Here is a 20,082-nt window from a genome sequence, read left to right as displayed (position 1 = left end):
ATTAATATGGGTAAGATTCTGGAAAGAAATTAATAAAAACATGTTCATCTTACTTGATGGTTCTTTTTGTGGGGAAATAAACTAGTTTTTCATAGCTTTGTCTTAGGAGGCTGCTTAGTACAGAATGAGGTTCTTCTGCACAAGGAGTCAGGTCACAGGCACATGTTGAAAGCACACGTGTTCTCTAGGATAATTTGTGGCAGATGCCTTTGATCTATTACCATCTAGCCTGACTGCCTCATGTTTGCTCTGGGTTAAGAATCATATAATCACTTACCATGGGTTGGCTAATCCACATCTACATACTTAGTGTGGAGTAGATGCTGTACTTCAAATGAGCATCATAGCCTTGTAGTAGCTGCTTTGTGTAGATGATCGCTGCTCGTTTCTTGGATATGAATCTTCAGTCTTGCTGCACTTTTACCCTACTTTCTGCCTTTGTACTTCTCTCACCTATAACTATCAATTGTGTAAAGCAATGAATCGTTTGATTCTCTTTCCTGTAATGAAGGCTGAACAGTTGTAAAGACTGTAGTTATCTTCGCTGGGAGTGCAAGTAACATTCTTTTTCTTACCCAGAGTATTATACAGTATTTTATTGTATGTTTTGTACTAGTGAACTTCAACAGGGTTAGGCAATACAGTTGCTTTTGTAGAGGTGCAGTTGCAAATCTTCAATGTTACTGAAACGTCTGTAGACCAGACCTTTGTTTGCAAAATCTTTGCTTTGTTGGAAAAAAGCCATAAACTCAAACAGAACTGAATTATGTGAAAGTCATTTAGTGGTAAAAATTTAAACTGTTATAACAAAAATAGAAGAAACTAAACCATATTTAAAAACAAACTAGAACTGTTTTTTAGGAAAGTCTAGTTTTGACATCTCTGCTGAAATTTGGTGTATGATTTTAGTGTAGGTAGGTAAATGGAGATTGTCAAAACACAAGTCTTATCAATCACTTAAATACGTCTAAGGTTTTGAAATATTCACAATTATACTCCTGTTGGACTATTCTTTTGGACTTAACTTACTTCGTAAGTCACTTGTTTGTTTTTGCCTGTCTCCATTTTCTCATTCTCTTTACATAGACTGTACGTAAAATTGTAGATTACTTTAGGTTGGAAGGGACCTCAGAAGGTCGTCTAATAAACCCCCTGCTTAAACCATGTCAAACTTTAAAAGACCTGGTTGCTTATGGGCTCTAGTGCCTGATCACTTTCACTGTGAAGATTTTTAATTTCTTAATCTGAAAAGAATTTCCCTTGTTGCAGCATGACTGCTGCCTCTCATCCTTCTGCTGTAAGCCTCCAAGAAACATCTGACTGAGAAGGTAGCGTTTATGTTCCCCCTCCTTGCCTTTAGCCTTCTGTTTTACAGATGGAATAAACCCACCTCCTTCAACTTGCTTCTTGTGCATCATGTGCTCTAAGCCCTGGCCATCCTGATGGCCTTTTTCTGGGCTGTCTCCAGCTATACCTGTGGATGTGACTCTGCATTCATTGCTGAGTAAGCTTCCCTCATACAACTGTCCCAGCCAGCTGCAAGCTTAACTTAAAATTCTTGTTAATTGCTGCCTTCTTTGAAACAATGATCAATGTTTATTATTTAATATCTGTAAGCTGTGTGTCTTATGCTGTGGAAGTTTTAGCAGCTTTTAGGTGGTTTGTACTTCCCAGGAGTTTCTTTTCAGCTATGAGGTGTTGTGGGCATTAATGCAGAAGGTCAATAAAGAGAGTGACTTTACTTTCTGTAGTATTGATGGGGGTAGTAAGCATTCAATCCTCCTCCTTCTCTCCTATGACAAGAAGATGGAAGATGAAACAGTCATCACGCTTTTACCAAGGGTTATCCTTTTTTGTTTGCTTGATTTCGTTTTTTGTTTGGTTGGGTTTTGTTCTTTTCTAAGGTTAAAGCTATTCCCCTTAGTGCTGTGCCCTTTGGTTATCTACCTGCCTGTGGTATTGCTCATACCATACCCAGTAACGAGCAGTCTTGAGATATGTTGCTTTGGGCACTTATGTTTCAAAATACATAGCTAGTATTTTCAAAGGTGGGTGTGAGACGAGTTGTGTAAAGTGTAGGATGTGAAAATAATTACATATTTGTTCCTCTCACTTAATGAAGGGTGTCTGTGGGAATAGAATAAAAAAGCAAGAACACTATATATGACAGTCTTTCTGAACAGGCAGTGCAGCAGTGTGGGACGCAGGGTACTGTCTTCTCTTCTGCTGTGTCTGTACTATGCTTCTTATGCTACGGTTAGCACAAAAATTGCTGATCTAATTTGGATTTAATTGTGCAAATATTTCTTTATCTAATTAGCATTGTCCATGCAAATACTTTCAAAGAAGCTTTTAGACAGATGTAACGTTTCTGAAATGTATATGATGTAGGCACTTTGGGGTATCAGGACATACCAGATTATTAAGCATCTGTGTTGTTCAACCTGCATTTTGTAGAGAAAGAAACTTCATGTTTTGCTAAACTTAGTTTGTAGTAACTGTGGTATCGCAGTGACTCTTTCCCTTGTTTGCATTTACAAATTTAATTCCTTTCATTCAAGGCTAGACTTGCCAGTGTTACTTCTGTTCTTGCCTATGTTCTCTCCCAGTTGGCTACTACTAGTTCTCCTTCTTAATGTGCCTGCCCTCTCCCCCCGCCCTCCCCCAAGTTCATTCGTATGCTTTTCACATAAACACTCATCAGTTCTGTGAGGGATGATTTTCTGCTGGGTTACAGAGCCTGTTTTCTTTTACACACTGCAAGAGATACCAAAACATGATTTGGAAGTCCAATGGCGTTTCAGAAAACATTTCTTCCAGCACAAAATATCATCTAGAATGGGAATAGTTTTTTTAGTAATTTTAGATGGTGGATTTTCAAGTGGCACCTCTTTCTTTGCTACTGTTGACTAGTTGGTAAATGTTGCATTTAAGAACAGAAGTTCTCGCTTTCTAATATGCATTTGCACCTCTTATACCAAAATGTATGACTTGACATCCTGTGATGCATATACCTTTGTGTTTAATGTGCGTACCTGCCAGATAGCCTTGCACAAAACTGCTTGTGTTATTACTTAGGTGGGAAGACCTGAAGATCAAGAAGCTGCAGGGCTTGGTTTTAATGATCCAGTTCAGAGCATGTCTCTTGCTGAGTAATATCCTAGCATTGTCTTAACAGCCCCAAATCATCATCCAATAATAGATAACCGTGACTTAAAAATGAGGTCATGAATGCCTGTAGTCATCAAGTCATCGCAGTTTTACTTGTAGATAAAGGAATGGCTAATCTCTCCATCTCATTACATTTTGAATGTGCAAATCATTTCCTGCTTGCTTCCTTTAATAATTAAACTTGTAAATAGCAGCTTTTTCAGTTCTGACCATGCTAGTTCTGAGTTTGTGGTAGCCATGCTTACCTGCTTCTGGGGCTGAAGGGGAGGGTCCTGTCTTTTAGGAGTCCTTCTTGGTGAATGATTGTTCATAGCAGGGTATAAAACTGTCTTCAAAGGTTAAACATTTCCCTTCAGATTAAACGGATGTTTACAGTTAAAACTCTAGTAGCCCATAGACAGGCAGGCATAGGGCTTAGTCAAGTCTTGATCCTTATTGAGCTATGGCCTTTGGCAGGGCTGGCAGTTTGAGTGAAAATTGCTGTTTTATTTTTGGGGTGGTAATAGTAGTAAAATGTCATCAGTACTATGTTGCATTAAGTTTAAGCTTCATATTGAATGCTAGCAAGCTGTGTTATATCACATTTGGATGTTAATATAGTTGCTTCTGTTGTTTTTATCACTGTAGCATCACGATCTTAAGTCATCTCTTCATCGCCATTTGGAAATAAGTTACTGGATTATTACATGTTATTATATTGGTTGTATTATAAGCATGGCTCCTCGTGGTTATACAGTTGTGACAGTAGCAAATCTAGAAGAAAGGGTAACTTTTTTTAACAACTATTTGGAGAGTCACTAGATCTTGTCTACTGGAAGTCCAGGTTGAGCAAAAATTGGATAGCTTCGTTTTAGCTAGCCAACCTGCTAACCATCTTTTCAGTTAACAACCCGCTTTATTGTAACTAAATTCATCTGTCAGCTTCTGTAGCTAGGGGCTCATTTTTTCACTTCACGTTTCCTGTGCCCTTTTGAAGGTGTTGATTGCATTGTATCAAGACTAAGCAGTATTTGAATCTTTTATTACTCACATTGAACTGATGTCTAGAAGGGTTTACTGGTCCATAAAGAGGCCAGAAATCTGAGATTTACAATTAATTCTAGTCCTAATCTTCCAGTAAAACTTGATTAAATGGTAGCATGTAAGAATTATTTTGCTATTAATGCTTTAGATGTTTGAAAGCTGGGAGTTGTTAGTCAGAGATAGCGTAAATTGTTATAATACTTGTGTTCCAGGACCTTCTAAGGCAACTGCAAAAGCAATTGAGGACCAGGAATCTTGGCAGTGAGCAGAGTGGATTTTGTATTACGAGGTTCTGGTAGACTAGTGCCATGGTGCTTTTCAAGAAATAATTTATTTTACTGGAAAGCCCCTCAGTTTTCATAGAAAATATTACTATATAAAATGAGTGTACTGATTTTTTTTTGGTATGTTATTAATTTTCCTTCACAGAACTCATAATAATAAAAATTTCTGTATTGCAGATTTAATCCAGTGCACAAATGAAATGAATGTGAACATCCCACAACTGGCAGACAGTTTGTTTGAAAGAACTACCAACAGTAGCTGGGTAGTGGTCTTCAAATCTCTCATCACAACCCATCATCTAATGGTGTATGGAAATGAGGTAATACAAAAAATGATACATCTGAGAACAGTTACAGCACTTCATTCCTATAAATGTCAGTTAAATGCTTTTACTAATTATCTTTGTAAGAAGATCTGTATTTTTACCTTTTTCTGTCTTAACTCTGCATGAACACAGGTCTCATTATATGTTTGTCTACTTAGTTTGTTTCTACTTTAAAGTTGGTAATTCTAGAATCAAAAGTCAGTGTCCTGAATGCTTGAGGTACCTCTTTCTGTGGTGTTATTCTAATAATAAGAAACAAACCAAACAAAACCAACAGAAATTATCTTGAATGGAATTCTGAAAGCTGAAAATGGAAGCATTTTTTGGTTCATGCTCTAGCTAATTCAGATGGTCTTTTCCCCCAGATAACGTGATTCTGAGCAGATTTCCACCATCACCCCTTAAACTTTTGCAGTGAAGGCAAATGTGTGCCTGTGAGCTGGCTTTGAGTATGAGCATCTAAGTAACACCAAATACTGTAGAACAATTAAACAAAACCCCAATTTAAACAAAAAGGAATAAGCAGCTTTTGTTCCACAACTTGAATTCCTGTGGGGCCTTATTTTTCGAGATGCCAAGCATAGCAGCAGCTTGAATTTTCTGCATTTTTAAAAAAACCAAACTATACTTTAAGGCTCTCTTAGAAAGTGTTTGTAAACATTCCTTTTTACTGCAAACAGTCAGTATAATGTAAGCTATATGAACTTTGGAATTAAGCTTTAGAAATATGAAATTTGGAATTAAGCTTTAGAAAATTACAAGTAGGATTTTGTGGAGAGGACCAAAACTTTTCATTTCAGGTTGCATTCAGAGTTCTTATAGGTCATGTAACTGCTTCCTCTGGCTGACTGGCTGTGTTGTGAAGGGTTTTAAGTTTTAAAAAAAATATATATATACTGGTTTCTCTTGCAGTTCAGCTATGGAGTATTTCTGGTCTTGGTGAAAATCTATACTTTGAAGCTAAGTAAGCCACAAGAGGGCAAACTTCTCATGTTGACTTTAAGCATTATCACTGGGATAATTGACACTTTCCAAAACAGGGTCTATACACTTTTTCTGTGCTTGCACTTTGAGTCATATAAATTTTAAACTGATACCAATACGCTTCACAGTAATTAAAGGTATTTCATGGGACCACTCTCTGAAATACTTTCCATTTAAGAATAAAACTGCCAAACATTTTGCTTGCCAAATGTGTTACAGAAGTAATGAGGGTAAGATCGCTGCTCAAGATGAAACTTTTCACAGCTAGAAGTAGTACTTGAACAATGAACATGGAAAGCGAGTGCTTATGAAAATGTCTAGAATTTTATAGAGAATCTGTAAATCCCTGTGTAAGACTGAAAAGTGTTTGGTCCTCCACCTTTTGCTTAATCATTTATAGCTAGGTACTGAGTGCTTTTACCCTTCTCCAGTGTTTTTTCTATGTAACCTATGTATTTATGCTAATGAAAAACATTCAGTAGTACATGTTACACTAATCAGAACTATTTTTTCCTCTGTCAAAATGTTATTACAAATGAAAGATTGGTATATTTTTGTAGCAGCTCTCTACACAGTGGTTCATAAGACAAAATTATTTTTCTTACTAAATAAGATGTGGTGCCAGTGATCTGAAATGTCTTTACAAAATGAAAATAGCATCATTCATTTTTCTGAAATGTAATTCAGAATTATGTGTAACTAATGACATGTACTAAGTGTGATACTGTGTTAACGTTTTATAGGGATTCTTATGTTTATTTAACATTTGATTTATAAGCAAACTAATTTTTATATCACCTTATTTTCATATTTAATCTAAGTACTATTAAAATTCTATGATGAGCAAAGATGCCTTGACTAATTGCTAAAATGAAATCAGCTGTTATAACATTGAAGTTAGTGAAACAATTGTGAGCATGTAAAATGAGAATGCATTGGCAGCGATTTTTTCAGGAGTTTACAGTTCCATATTCTGGCTTAAAATAACCAAGAGTCTTTCAGTCAGAGGCTTTCATGCAATATCTACGTGAATTTGATTTTGTTCACAGATTTTTACATAAAAAATAGCTAAATTTTCGAATGAAGCTAGTTACTGAGTTTTTGTAATAGTTTCCAGATTTGAAATGAGTCTTAAAGCACAAAAACTGAATTTCATAAGCTGGATTAAAAGAGTTTCTAGTACTGTTACCTCAGTTCCAGCTCATTGGTAATATAGTAAAAGAATTTATATTTTTCCTTTGTAGCGTTTTATCCAGTATCTGGCGTCCAGAAACACATTGTTTAATTTGAGCAATTTCCTAGACAAAAGTGGATTGCAAGGTAAGGTGTCTTTTTCATTACAAGTTAGTAGTGTGCTGGGGGACAGTAAATAGAACTTGGTAACGCTAATGGACTATGTAACTTAAGAAGTAATTTTTCTGTCTGTTTTACCCCAGACTGCATTTCTTAATTTAAAATGCTATTGTGGCATGGCAGAAGCTGTCTGCTGGAGGAATTTGTTGCATCTTTTAGGAAAGGCTTACTTATAAATGCTTCTAGCTTTCTTAGCTAAACAGATCTGACTTGGTATTCCTCCTAATTCTGAAGAGATTTCTCCATTTGGAGAGGTATATTTTGATTAGTAAGTTAAATTTCAAAAAATGCATCATATGTACATCAGATACAGCATGTCGGTGAGACAAGAACTGTGCCTAAAAAAATAAACAACTTTTTGGGAAATTGTTCGAAGACCATTCTGTCCATCTTTGAAACTAATTCTACAGGCAAATAAGTTTTTCTCTGGTTCAGATTTTTCAGCTGAAATACCCTTCCAAACTGTTACGCTGCTGTTCACTGCAGTTCTGATCATACATGTAGCTGTTATCTTTTTTTTTTTTTTTCTCCTGAGGTGGTTTCTTTACTTTCTGCATTACTTTTTATATAGCTGCTTCTAATTTTTGCCACAAGTGTACTACACCAGGCACACAGAGTGGTTGCCTGGGGACAGAAACCTTCTCAGTGATAACCAAGGGTCTACCAAATTACTTCATTTTATTGAGTCTGAACTTCCACGGTCTCAGGATAGATTATGAACAGATCTTTTTCTTATTCTGTATCCTTAGACTGACAGTTATAAAAATATTTCTTATTGCCACTGTCTTTAACATAGGAAAATTTCTATCATGTCTTAATGTTTCCTTCAATGCCTTCTTTTTTTCTCTAGTCAGTTTTAAATGGGAGAATGTGTTGTGGAATTGATGTTTGCATCTTTGTGAATGCATCATGTAATTTTTTTGATAGTAACTTATATTGTATGAGAGAACTTGTATAAAAATACTTTGTTTTGCTTTTGGAAGTAATTTCCTTAGGAAGTTAAGTGTAAACTTCTATGTAGTTCAGGTCTTCTAGATATTTGCAGTATTGTCTGTTTGATTTATGTGGTGAATACGATGACATATGTGGTTTGTTTTGTAACAGATTAACTATACAAAATCAGGCCAAAATGTAATGAAGCTGTCTTGTATTAGTATCTTGCACTTTATTTAGAGTAAGGTTCTTGATCTTTAATTGACTAGGTAAGTAATAAGCATCTGAAACTTGTTTTTTAGGTTATGACATGTCAACATTTATCAGACGGTATAGTAGATATCTGAATGAAAAGGCAGTTTCCTATAGACAAGTGGCTTTTGACTTCACAAAAGTAAAAAGAGGGTAAGGACTGTATTTTGCTTCTCTTATCTTGAGGTTTTGTCTTATGTCCTGCAATTCAAGTGGAAAATACCAATGTTGGCTCCAGCTTAGTACAGACAGTAATGTCTGCTTTTCTCAGTTGAGTATCTCCCATGACACTGAAAGGCTCAACTGCCCAGTTATGTATATTGCAAAAATATTTTACTTCAGTTGTTGTGATTTTACTTCTTTAAACATTAACAGTTCAATACGAAGAACTGAAAAATGGTATGCATCAAAGTAGTAGATGCTATTCTGAGTTTGTCTACAGCAATTAAAATTTTCCCTGGAAAGTGAGCTCCTTTAAGAGAAATTGGTTGTTTGAGAGTAGGTGCCTGTTTACATCTAAAATAACACAGTGCAGAGCACCAGTAGTTGGGTAAATTGCACGTTATAGCGCACGATGGAATTAAGCTGGAGATGTCTTCCATCGGGAAGGCTGGAGAGCATGTACTGGCCACGGTTGAAAATCTTTCCATCTTTGTCCATCAACTGTATATGCAGTGCTTTTTAAAGTTTAAAAATGTAATTTTAGTTTTATGTTTGGGCATCTTTTATCATCCGTACACAGGATAATTTATATTTATGCTAAAAACTTAATTCTTAACCCACAAAAATCTCAACTTAAAACTGTTAAATGAGTTACCTGCAACAGTGGGCTGTCTAATGATACCTTGCATTAGTATTACAAAGGCATTTGAAATTGGCCTGAGAACACTGTCCAGATCCCTTATACCTCCTTGCTAATACTGTGCAGTCCCATTTTGTTTTGAAATGTGATGGTAAAGTAAAAGGGGAATGCTTGGGCTCCTTTTGCTCTTTCTGCCTTTACAGATGATTGGAGTCCCAACAACACGGAATACTTAGCCTTTTCCACGCATAGGATGTGTGTGTGGTCAGGTGGCTGCAGGTACACTAGAGAGAGAGGCAGTTGTTTTATAATCAGGTGTTTTAGGCCCAGTGAGGTGAATTATTTAGTCCACAGCATATGCCTGGAGGTCCTTCTGTGAGCCAGCAGGAATAACTTCTCTGGTGGCAGCAATCTACATTTTCCACACCTCAGTTTTTCTCAGGGACTCTGCACCCAGGCCCTGCCACATTAAGTTTATTGCAGTTGCTGTTTGCTGTTAGCAGGGAGTATACAGCATGAGTGGAAAGAGCAGAAAGCTGGAAGCAGTGTGCTCCCCATTGCCTTCCAGCCTGGAGAACAGCCACAGCCTTTTCTGTGCAGATGCACTGTGAGATTTGCACTTGCAGGAAACATTTGGTTTGCTGTGTGCATGCTGATGAACTGCAAGGCTGTCTGATTTGTCTTACAGAAAGCAGTTGTTTCTTGTCACTGAGATGATTTAATCTCTTCCTCTGTTGTTCCTTTTCTTGGATATTTTTGGTCTTACTCTATTCAATCTGGACAATTAATAAACAACCAAATATTGGTAGTCAGCTATTAAAAGGAGGTGTCATGTAGTCTCTATAATCTTTCTGAAAAAGCTTGAACACATATTGCTACATTTGTTTATTCTTTCTTACTGCTTTTAGTTGAAAAGAAAATCATCCAAACTGACACAAAATAATAATCAGGTGATTGGAAAAAGCATAGATAAAAATTTGCTTCAGAAATAATCTTCAGAGCATTTTTTTTTTGGTTACCTGATGCATCATAGCTCTGCTATATTCCTGAGCACTATCAGTTTCATTTCCTCTGAATAAAAATTCATCTTGGATTCATATTTTGGCTAGAAAAAAGTTGTTGCTTTTGTACACTGCAGTTATTGTATTGTTGTATAGTTGTATTGGCTAGACAGCATTCCTAAACACCAAAATGCCTGCTTTGAATGGCAATGATTTAAATGTTTTCTCTCATGACCTGTTTTATTTTCTATGTTATGTTTCTCATTAACAATTGCCTTCAAACTTCAGGTGAAGAATTTTCTTTTGTTTTGCATAACAGGGCTGATGGAGTGATGAGAACAATGAGCACAGAAAAACTCCTAAAAACTGTACCAATTATACAAAATCAAATGGATGCACTTCTTGACTTCAATGTAAGTTTAGCAGCATGTGCGTGTCTTAACATACTATTGACTCTGTTGTACAAACATGCACAAGCCTGTAAAATAGGTCAAGATTAAAGGTCTTGAACTTGGTTCCATGTTACCTGCACAGCTTAAAGAGCACAAATTGTTTTGTTGACTGGTATACCCGCAAGAAATCAGAAAAAAAGAAATACAGTGCTCACTGGAGAGAATGCTTTGTGCTAAATTAGTGTTGTTTATTGTGTAGACTGTGTGCAAACAAGAATTGTTCATTTAAAAGTTGATTGTTTCTGCCCTCTGTCTTCTAGCTATATTATTTAGCATTAACATGAGTTAACAAAAATGTCTGCCAAAACAATTTGATTTAATTCTGTGCTGAGAGATCCTGCGTTGATTTGCTATGCTGCTACTTTCCACTAATAGCCAGTGAGATGATTGGAAAGCATGCCTTGGGATAGAGTACTGGAGTTCAACTAGGAGTTTTCCAATAAGGGATCAATTCAGTTATTAACTTTTTTTTCTGATTTTCCTAGGTCAATAGCAATGAACTTACAAATGGTGTAATTAATGCTGCCTTCATGCTCCTCTTCAAAGATGCCATTAGACTCTTTGCGGCATATAACGAAGGGATTATTAACCTCTTGGGTAAATATAACTGCCTTCTGCAATGTTAAACTTTGGGGAGGGAGCTCAGTAAACAATCACAAAGAGCTGCTCTTTTTTGAGAAGTTGAAATAGTCCTACTGTAAAACACCAAAATATTACTGTTATTTCCAACTCAGGTTTATTTCCAAGGTTTTTCTGTCCAATTGCATTTTCTATTGCATTGTATACAGGGATGGGTAAATTTCTGAAAGCAAAGCCCATTCAAGATTTTCTTCACTTAATTTTTTATTTTTTTTTTTCTTGGACTGCTTTGTGGGGTTTTTATGGTGTTTGCGGGGGGGGAGTTGTCTCATTGAACTGTGTGGCAAGCCTGAATCATGATACTGGGTTTTTTTTTGTTTGGGTGTGTTTTTTTTGTTTTTGTTTTTGTTTTTTGGTTTTTTTTTTTTAAGAAGCAAGATCAGGTTTTGTTTCTTTTTAAGTGGCAAAAGTTATGGTCAGTTACAAATTTGCAGTCACAGTATCTGGGATTGCTCGGCTATTGAAACTTTAATATTGCTTGGTTTTAATGATTGGTTGGCTTATGTTTCTAAAGCATATCTTATATTTTAAGGGGAATTACAAATTCCAGGTTCAGGCCCTTTCACTTGCACACACTGGAGATGCAGGGGAGCCTAAATTTGGAAAACAATTAAGTTGAAAGTAATCTGTTGATTTGCTTGATTTGGTTGTATTCTGTGATTGGATCAAGCTACCTGATTGCTGTTACTACCCAATCCTTGCAAAATGGAAAGCAAAATCCAGAATTAGTCAGTAAAGGACAGTCATGCTTCCAGTCTGAAGCCCCTGTCTACTTCTTTCCCTCAGTAAGATGAACTAGCATGCAGTTGCTTTCACTCATGGTTTGAGTGAAACTTAATATAGAAACAGGCCTTGAAAGTGCTATTTCAAGGAGGGTGGGACCCTCTCGCTTTCAGCACCAATGTTTTGTAATCATTTGTACCTCTCTGTAGACCACACCATAACAAGAGGCATTGGTCTGGCAGAGAACATCAAAATCTTGCCTGATTTGTGGCCACTGGAATAGAGCAGATGTTTAACTGCCAGATTGTAAAATTGTTTCCCCCTGCCAGAGGATTAATTTACATTTCTTTGGGTGACCTTTTTTTAAACTTGATCGTCCTCTTCAGGGTGGTTATGCTTTTGTGAGATCTAGTACCTGCAAGGTAAGGTGTAATTGCATACATGTGATCATTATGTCATGTTCCACAGAGCTTTTGTCATTTGGTGCAAGTTAAGCATAGTGACTTCTTTAGTTAACATAAGAAAACAAATCTGCAGGCAGTTTCTGTCTGTCTTGTTTTATATACTTTTGCTTTGCGTATCCTTTGCAGAATGCTTCATTTCTTATTTAATGCAAGTATTCTTACTGTTTATAGAAAAATACTTCGATATGAAAAAGAACCAGTGCAAAGAAGGCCTTGATATATATAAGAAGTTCCTCACTAGAATGACACGGATCTCGGAGTTCCTTAAAGTTGCAGAGGTAAACTTCAGTCAGCCAAACTTTGCCCTTTGTTTGAAACAGCTTATAAAGTGCTTATTTTCTCACAAAGCAGATACTTCTTCCTTCTAGCCTAATTGCAGGGTCATCTTGTCAGTCTCTACCCTGATGAGTTCATTTGAGGACTGTATTGAAAAACCCAACTACAGAATACTTACTGGTTTATCTTTTACTTAAGGAGGGTGTATAAATATGCATTTTAAAATTTCCTTGGTTACATAATAATTGTGAGCTTTCTTTGAAGAAGAGCCTTGCTTTAAACTAATAAAGTAGCTTCATGGTCATCTGCAGCTTTCTATGATTCTAGCTGTATTCTAGTATGAAACCCACAATTCTGCCATAAGTTTTAGATGAAATAACGGCTTCACAAATAAGAAATTGAGACAAGTAGATGAACATGTGATTATTTTTTTAAATATGTCTTAGCTTTAGGTGTGTTTGTAGAGGAAAAAGCAGTTACTTTGGAAAACGTTTTGTTTGTGGTTTTTTAGAATGTAGTCTGTTGCATTCTTGTTTCTGAAGCATTGCTGAATTGATGTCCTAGTATTATGGAATTCCTCAGTTGAGATGTGTGCTCCTGTTCTTGTTTTGCTTTCCTTCGTTATTCATATCTTTTTTAACAAAAAATTAAGCCGTAAAGCTTGGCTCACTGTCTGTCCTGACAGAATATCTCTATCGGAGATTCTACCTTCAGTTATCTTCAGTTCATAACACTATCAACTGAAGTTGAGTGTATTAATCTTTCTATTGTAACTATATATATACTGCTGCAGAACATCTTCAGTTTGATCTGCATTTTAGAAAACAGCTTCTTTACAAAACTTTGAAGGTGCTTTGTTCTAGAAAATATATGCTCTCTATCAGTAGGTCTGAGAAATTACCGCATAAATTGTGGGATAGGCAAAATTCTCTAGCCTTAAAATTCTGAAACACTTGATTCTTACTCTGTTTTATTTCTAAGGTTGTATCTGTTAAAATATCTCTAACATGCCTACTTCAAATGTGTATACGTTTAGCTGAAGAATTTATCATAACCAATCATTATAGAGTTCAGATTGTGGAGATTTAAAATGTATATGGACAGGTTTGTGCTTTTTACATGACTTCATCTTAATGTTGTTTGCTTTTTGAGCATCTCTGCCTTTAATAAAAACAAACAGGTTCTAAAGCTCATTTGTTTTATTACAGCAAGTTGGAATTGACAGAGGAGACATACCAGATCTCTCACAGGTAGATAAACCTATTGTGTGTTTGCCACTACATGCCTGTTTTGGGGTTGCATAATGAGAAAAACTTGGCATTATGGCATTCACTTATGCTTTCTTGCGTACATTGTCACCAAGTTATTGTGATTAAATCTAACCTCTGCCAGAGCCTGGCTTTTATATGCAGTGATCCTACTCTAAAATATTAGAGAACATTTCTGTCATACTCTAATTGAGTTTTAAGACGACCTTATTTCTATCATGCTTGAAGATGCAATTTATATCTGTGAGTTCACATAATGAAACTTTTACATGACATTATGAAGCTGTGGTTCTTAGCAAGCTTGCTTTTGGCTGTATGCCCATTTAAATAATTGTGAAGGCTTGCAGAGCGTGCACATAGAAATGACTTTAGGTACAATTTCCTTCTTAGTGTCTCTTGAAATACTGACTTCTTCTGCTTGCTGCTTCCTTGACATATTTCAGTACTTACTGGTGAGTCATTATGACAAAGTAATGTAGTGAGGAGAGTACATCACCTGATATTTTAAGTAATTAAATATGTACAGGATGCCAAGATGTGGTATAAGTATTCTGAGCTGTTGTACTAGTTGCCCAACAGTTGCATTCTCTGAAAGTCTTCTAACTACTGATTTGCTTCACCTTAGATGCTTCAAATCTGTTCCTGAATGTCTTTTTTTGCAGGCACCGAGTAGCCTTCTTGATGCTTTGGAGCAACATTTAGCTTCTCTAGAAGGGAAGAAAATCAAAGATTCCACAGCTGCAAGCAGGTGCTTATGCCCTTGTCCTTTTAAGCAATTGTTAAATTGAATGTTAACTCCATTATTTTCAATGCTGTTATAAACTAAGGTTTGTGTAGGCTATGTTGAAGACACTGTATTAGTAATGATAGAATAGCAAGTTATCATACCTTTTGCTGAGTACTTAAGACAGCTTATCCAGGTCAACAGAACTAGACTTTAAGGACCAAGGAGCTGCAAGCACTTGCTGTAGAATCCCTCATGCAGTAGTTATACTTTTAACATCTAATCTTGAACTTCTGAAAAGAAGCTAATTTTTTTTCATTTACTGCCTGCAAATATTCATTTTATGTTAATAATTAGACTTCTGTAAGGTGTGCAACATTTATTTAAAGTCCTTAGACTCTTAAATCTCAACTTTAATCCCTTTTTTTGTCAAAAGCAAGGAAATGCTTCCAGAAGTCCTTACATTAAGAATTACTTTTTAAAGTTGGGGATTAAAGCCATAATGTATATGTTCAAAAAATAAGGCAGTAACATTTTATGTGTTCTTTTTTTATGGTAGTGACAATATTAGGGCTTAGCAGCTAACAAAACGGTGCTTTTCAGAGTATTTCCTTTCTTTTGTATGATTACTTTAGTTTGTTTTAAAAATTAAGTATTTATTTTAAATCTTTTTGCACACTTAAACATGATGATAAATTGCAAACTTTTCCTCTGAGATATACTAGTTGCATTGATATTTTCTTAACGAAACCTGTTAAATTAGCAGCAATTTGAATTGGAGCCCAGATTATCAGAGATTCCTGTGTATCTACAAATAATGCCATCTTAGGCAAACAGGAGAAGAGCAAAGGCTTCAAACATGAATTCTGTGATGCAGTTTGGAGGGGAAACATTTAAGGGGAAAATTCCAAAATCCAGTGTGTAAGAGCAGATAGCATGATTTCTAGGCATTTTCATTTTGCAATTCATATGATGTATCTTATTTAAACTTATCACTTCCTATTGTACAGCGTAAGATATAACCAATGTTATAAAGAGTTCAGAAGGAGACTGGGTGGATACAAGCAAAGCGTTCTTTAGATGATCCTACCACGTCACCTATTAACAGCCAGCTTTTCTACTGTCCAATTACTTTAGGGCTACCACCCTTTCCAATGCAGTCTCTTCCCTTGCAAGCACTGGCCTGTCCCTCACAAAAGTTGATGAAAGGGAAAAACAAGCTGCATTAGAGGAAGAACAGGCTCGCTTAAAAGCTTTAAAGGTAAGCATACAGAATTTTTAATGGCAAACACTTTTCCTGTGTTCTTGTTGATAGCTTATTAGGATTCTTAAAGGAGCAAAGGGAAAAAAGAGCTATTAATACTGAACATGTATGGTTGGCAAAGCACTGGACGTAGAATCTGATGTAAATATATATACCGTACAACTTGTTAAAATAATTTCTGAAGGATTTGTGGCACCACTTACTCTTGTAAGTAGCTGACACTAGTGTGTGGAATAAATAAAAAGAATTCTTCAGTTCTGCTTTACTTACCTCCAAAGTCATATACACAAATGTTGTTTCAGGATTTCTTATGCCACCTCACTTTCCCAACAGGAGCAACGTCTAAAAGAACTTGCAAAGAAACCTCATACCTCTTTAACAACTGCAGCTTCTCCTGTGTCAACGGCAGCAGGAAGCATAATGACTACACCAGCCATTGATATTTTTTCTACCCCTAGCTCTTCAAACAGGTATGCTTAATGGTGTTGCTTCATTGTGAGATGCACTGCAGCTAGGGTTTCCTCTAAATTTCTACTGCAGAGTGTACATAGCAGAAGGTTGGTTGGGCGTAGAGTACATTAGTGATGTAATAAGAAATTATATTTTGGGTAAAGTTGATGGGAAAATAACCTATTGCCATAAATAACATAAAATGTGTGTTTTCATCGTCTGTTTGCAGAATATTTTCCGATATGAACCAACTGCTGACAGCCCTTGTACCTGTTCTTAGTTGGTGAGCCAGACAGTTGGAACTGTAAAACAGACATGCTTTGTCCCCAGAGAACCTTACAAGTTGGGAAAAGTCAAATAAAAATTCAGTTTGGGAGGTCATAAAGATAATATTGAATTTAATGTTGCATTTCTAGATCTTTAAAAGTAGAGTGGTAACAAATGTTCTTGCTAGATTTTCAGAAAAAGGAAAGCCTGAAACAGGGTTTGAAAGAAGAGAGGCAGGTTTTGCAGTCTTGAGTTGTATCTGGAACATCTCTATCTGCAAGGACTTGCAAAGATAGCGCAAGAGTACTCACTGCACGCTAATCCTGATCTTTGAGTAGCAGGAACTGTTGGTATGAGTAAGTGTGTGATCTTCATTCTGTAAATAGCAGTCAAATCAAGAAGTAGCAGAAGGTACATGCTTTTATCGTTACAGAAGGAAATAGCTCTCTGAAGGCATATTTTTGCTTTGAGTGTGATCCTAAACGTAAAGGATTACTTAGTAGTTCTGTTAGAGCTCACGTAAGAATCTACTGTTCTTTTAAAGTAGTCATCACTTTGACAGCCTTCTTTCCCCATTAGAAAGCTATTGTAGGAAATTATTTGACACCAAATATGGTGGAAAATAGCTGAATCGCATGTAAGGAGCTAGAAAATCTGTCAGTGTTAGTAACTGAAAGACTTCCTTGACAAAAGATTTTCTTTTAAATTGCTTTTTAGAGGCCAAAATATTTGAAATGGCCGTATGCTTTGAATTAGTAACTTGAATATCTGATCTTGCTTCTTAAGAGGTCTGAAACATAGAAACATCTGATAAAGCTTCTTCAAACAGCCAGAAAAGCTACATAGTGGAGACAAGAGCATTTTCTTCTAAAAAAACCAAATGCTAGTTTGTCTTCATGTTTAAATTCAGTTGCTGGCAGTATGACTGCTATGAGCAAAGAACAGATTTTACAGCAGGAGCTGCCATGAAGGGGATATGTTGGGTCATAAGTTCAGTTGCTTGCTATTACATGCAATGTGTCTGATTTAATCCCAATAATTAAGTTGAACAAGCTTTATCTTGAAAATTATCTTGGTTCTGCTGTTCATATTACAGGGCTGTGCCAGACCATGCAGCCTTTTAATAGGAGCAGTAGTGGCAAAATGTGATTTCAGTCACTGTTGAATGAAATAGTAAGAACTGAATGATACAAGTGATTGGATCAGCAAGAGAATATACAGAGATCTAGGATGCCGCTACTAGCCTTTAAACTCTTGTGTCAGTCTCATTTCAAAAGATGCTTGGATGCCACAGTAACGTGGCTTCCATCCATAGCAGCCATATGTGCAAATTTTGGTTCATTTTGTGTTCTAAAAAGTTCTGGGTGAACACCGGTGCTCCTTTTCTCCTTCCCCCGCCCCGACTAATTTAAAGTATAAAACTAACTCTCTGCAAGAGGATGAATTTTACTGTTCCTGTTTGACTCTTGAAATTACTGCAGCAGTTGTATTTAAGACTTCACTCTTCATTTCCATGTGATGTTCTTGGGTGTCAGTTTGGTTTTGAGTAGTCTAAAATGTGCATTTAAATGAGTTTTCATTCACATGATTGATGTGTGATCAGGTGTTTCAAGGCAGCTTATACTTTGCTTTCCCCAAAGTTCTGTAATAGCTCATAGATGTAAGCCAGTTTCTCAGCAGTGGTTGATAGTGGAAAGATACGAGTTGTGGAATTTAGATGTAATGTTTTGGTGCTGCAGCCCATTAGATTTCATTCTGTCAATCTGCTTTTGTCATACTGTAGGGCTTTCATGAGGTTATTTTAAATGCTGCTGAAGATTGCAGAACATAACATGCTCTAGTCCTGGTGTTGGACTGTGAGGAAGATGAGAAGTCTGGTTGTCTTTCTGTCTTAGCTTTGACAAAAGTCACTTGGCATAACATAGAACTTAGCTTGCTAAATTAACACTTCTACAGAACTGAAAATGTTAAGTTCACTAGACTTTCTGATTTTGGCTTACTTTATCCATTTTGTAACAACCATTCTGTAACAAAGTTTTCTGTACTGTTGACAGTCGCTAGCATTTGCCTTGTATTGAAAACCCTGATGTAGTTCAAACAGTTGTATTAATTTATCTTTGTAGCACTTCAAAGCTGCCAAATGATCTGCTTGATTTGCAGCCAACTTTTCATCCGTCTGTACATCCTATATCTGCTGCTCCACAAGTAGGAAGTACCTGGGGAGGTAAGAATTCTGAATGAGATTAAGGTTCTAATTGCTATGCCCTTGTTCCTGTACACGTTTCCCCTAGTCTGTGGCTGTTTCCTCTTTAAAGACAGAGATCTTGCAAAGACAAGCTACAAGTGGATGAAGGGAGCAGAAAAAGTCAAACCTGGGTATGGATTGAAATAATGTAGCAGCATGTAGTGATTACAAAGAATTTTGATACCAGAGTTCTTAGTAGCAAGGTTACTTTAATTGTTGACCAGCTCTGTCAGCCTCTTAACTGCTGTCTTCAAGAGTCACATAGCAAGCTACAGAAACGTAGCTGTGAGAAGTCAGTTCTGGGAAGATGTCTGCCACGTAGTCCATGTTGCATACTAGGAACTTGAATACGGAATGTTTTTAATACACATTTTAAATTTTGTCTAATGTTAAATTTGCAGATGATAATACAGCAGAACTTAGATGAGGCCTGAAAGGAGGCAGTTGTGACAACTATGCATAGAAGGCAAGAAAAGCCAGAGTTAGTTATTGAAAGCAAAATGAGGCACCGCTTGACAAATTCTCTGCTGTATTTCATTTAACTACAAAGGTAAATTACCAAAAAGCTGTGATTGGATCTCTTTAAGTGAAGAGATAAAATTTATAAGGAACTCTTCCCTCCTTAAATTTCATTCAGAACACCCACGTTATCATTCTGCCTGCTTGCTAGGATGGAGTAAATGAGATGTTAAATTGTCTTATTGATATAGGCAAGTCCTTAAACCAAGGAGGCAATCAAGAGCGTTTTAGAAAGTCATGAATGTTACTTCAAGATTAGTTTGAGTGTTAGAGCATTTAGTCATTTACTCAAAGCCGTTTTTCTCTTTGCTACTTTGCAGTGTTCCAGAATACTTCCGATATAGGTAACACATTGTCTGCTTACACCCTCAGTTATATTGGTGGAGGGTTAAAAATCTCATATAAAGATGTTTCTTTTTACTTTTCTACATATATAACACTTAATAAAATAGTAAACTCCTGAACTATGTGGCTATTTCCAGATTTTTTTTTTATAAATCAGATGCTTGCAAAAATGCTTTCTTTTATAATGTGAAAAATTGGGAATTGCTGCTTCAGAAAATTTTGTAGGCATCAGAATAACCCTTTTCTGAAATTTTACTTCACTTTCTTTTTATGAGCTATAGCTTTTCCTGAACACCTTTCTAGTTATCTAATATATC

At 36.2% G+C, this 20,082-nt stretch overlaps 1 protein-coding gene across 12 annotated transcripts in view; it reads left to right on the top strand.

Moving 5' to 3' along the window:
- PICALM (phosphatidylinositol binding clathrin assembly protein) overlaps positions 1-20,082 on the top strand; it is a 69,490-nt gene that overhangs the window by 23,901 nt on the left and 25,507 nt on the right. For all 12 annotated transcript variants that reach the window (XR_005930923.1, XM_030043174.2, XM_030043173.2 and 9 more), the window contains exons 2-12: positions 4,656-4,798; positions 7,033-7,108; positions 8,377-8,479; positions 10,449-10,542; positions 11,067-11,178; positions 12,579-12,685; positions 13,892-13,933; positions 14,614-14,699; positions 15,813-15,936; positions 16,273-16,409; positions 18,780-18,880. Coding sequence is in view for 11 of the 12 variants with exons in the window: in XM_030043174.2 (XP_029899034.1) it covers positions 4,656-4,798; positions 7,033-7,108; positions 8,377-8,479; positions 10,449-10,542; positions 11,067-11,178; positions 12,579-12,685; positions 13,892-13,933; positions 14,614-14,699; positions 15,813-15,936; positions 16,273-16,409; positions 18,780-18,880 (1,125 nt within the window). In the remaining variant the exon portion in view is untranslated. The remainder of the gene's footprint in view (positions 1-4,655; positions 4,799-7,032; positions 7,109-8,376; positions 8,480-10,448; positions 10,543-11,066; positions 11,179-12,578; positions 12,686-13,891; positions 13,934-14,613; positions 14,700-15,812; positions 15,937-16,272; positions 16,410-18,779; positions 18,881-20,082) is intronic.

Source organism: Aquila chrysaetos, chromosome 19 (assembly GCF_900496995.4).
Source record: "Aquila chrysaetos chrysaetos chromosome 19, bAquChr1.4, whole genome shotgun sequence".
NCBI classification, from domain to species: Eukaryota; Metazoa; Chordata; class Aves; order Accipitriformes; family Accipitridae; genus Aquila; species Aquila chrysaetos.
Note: the sequence above shows the minus strand (reverse complement) of the source record. Positions and strands in the feature narration are given on the sequence as shown.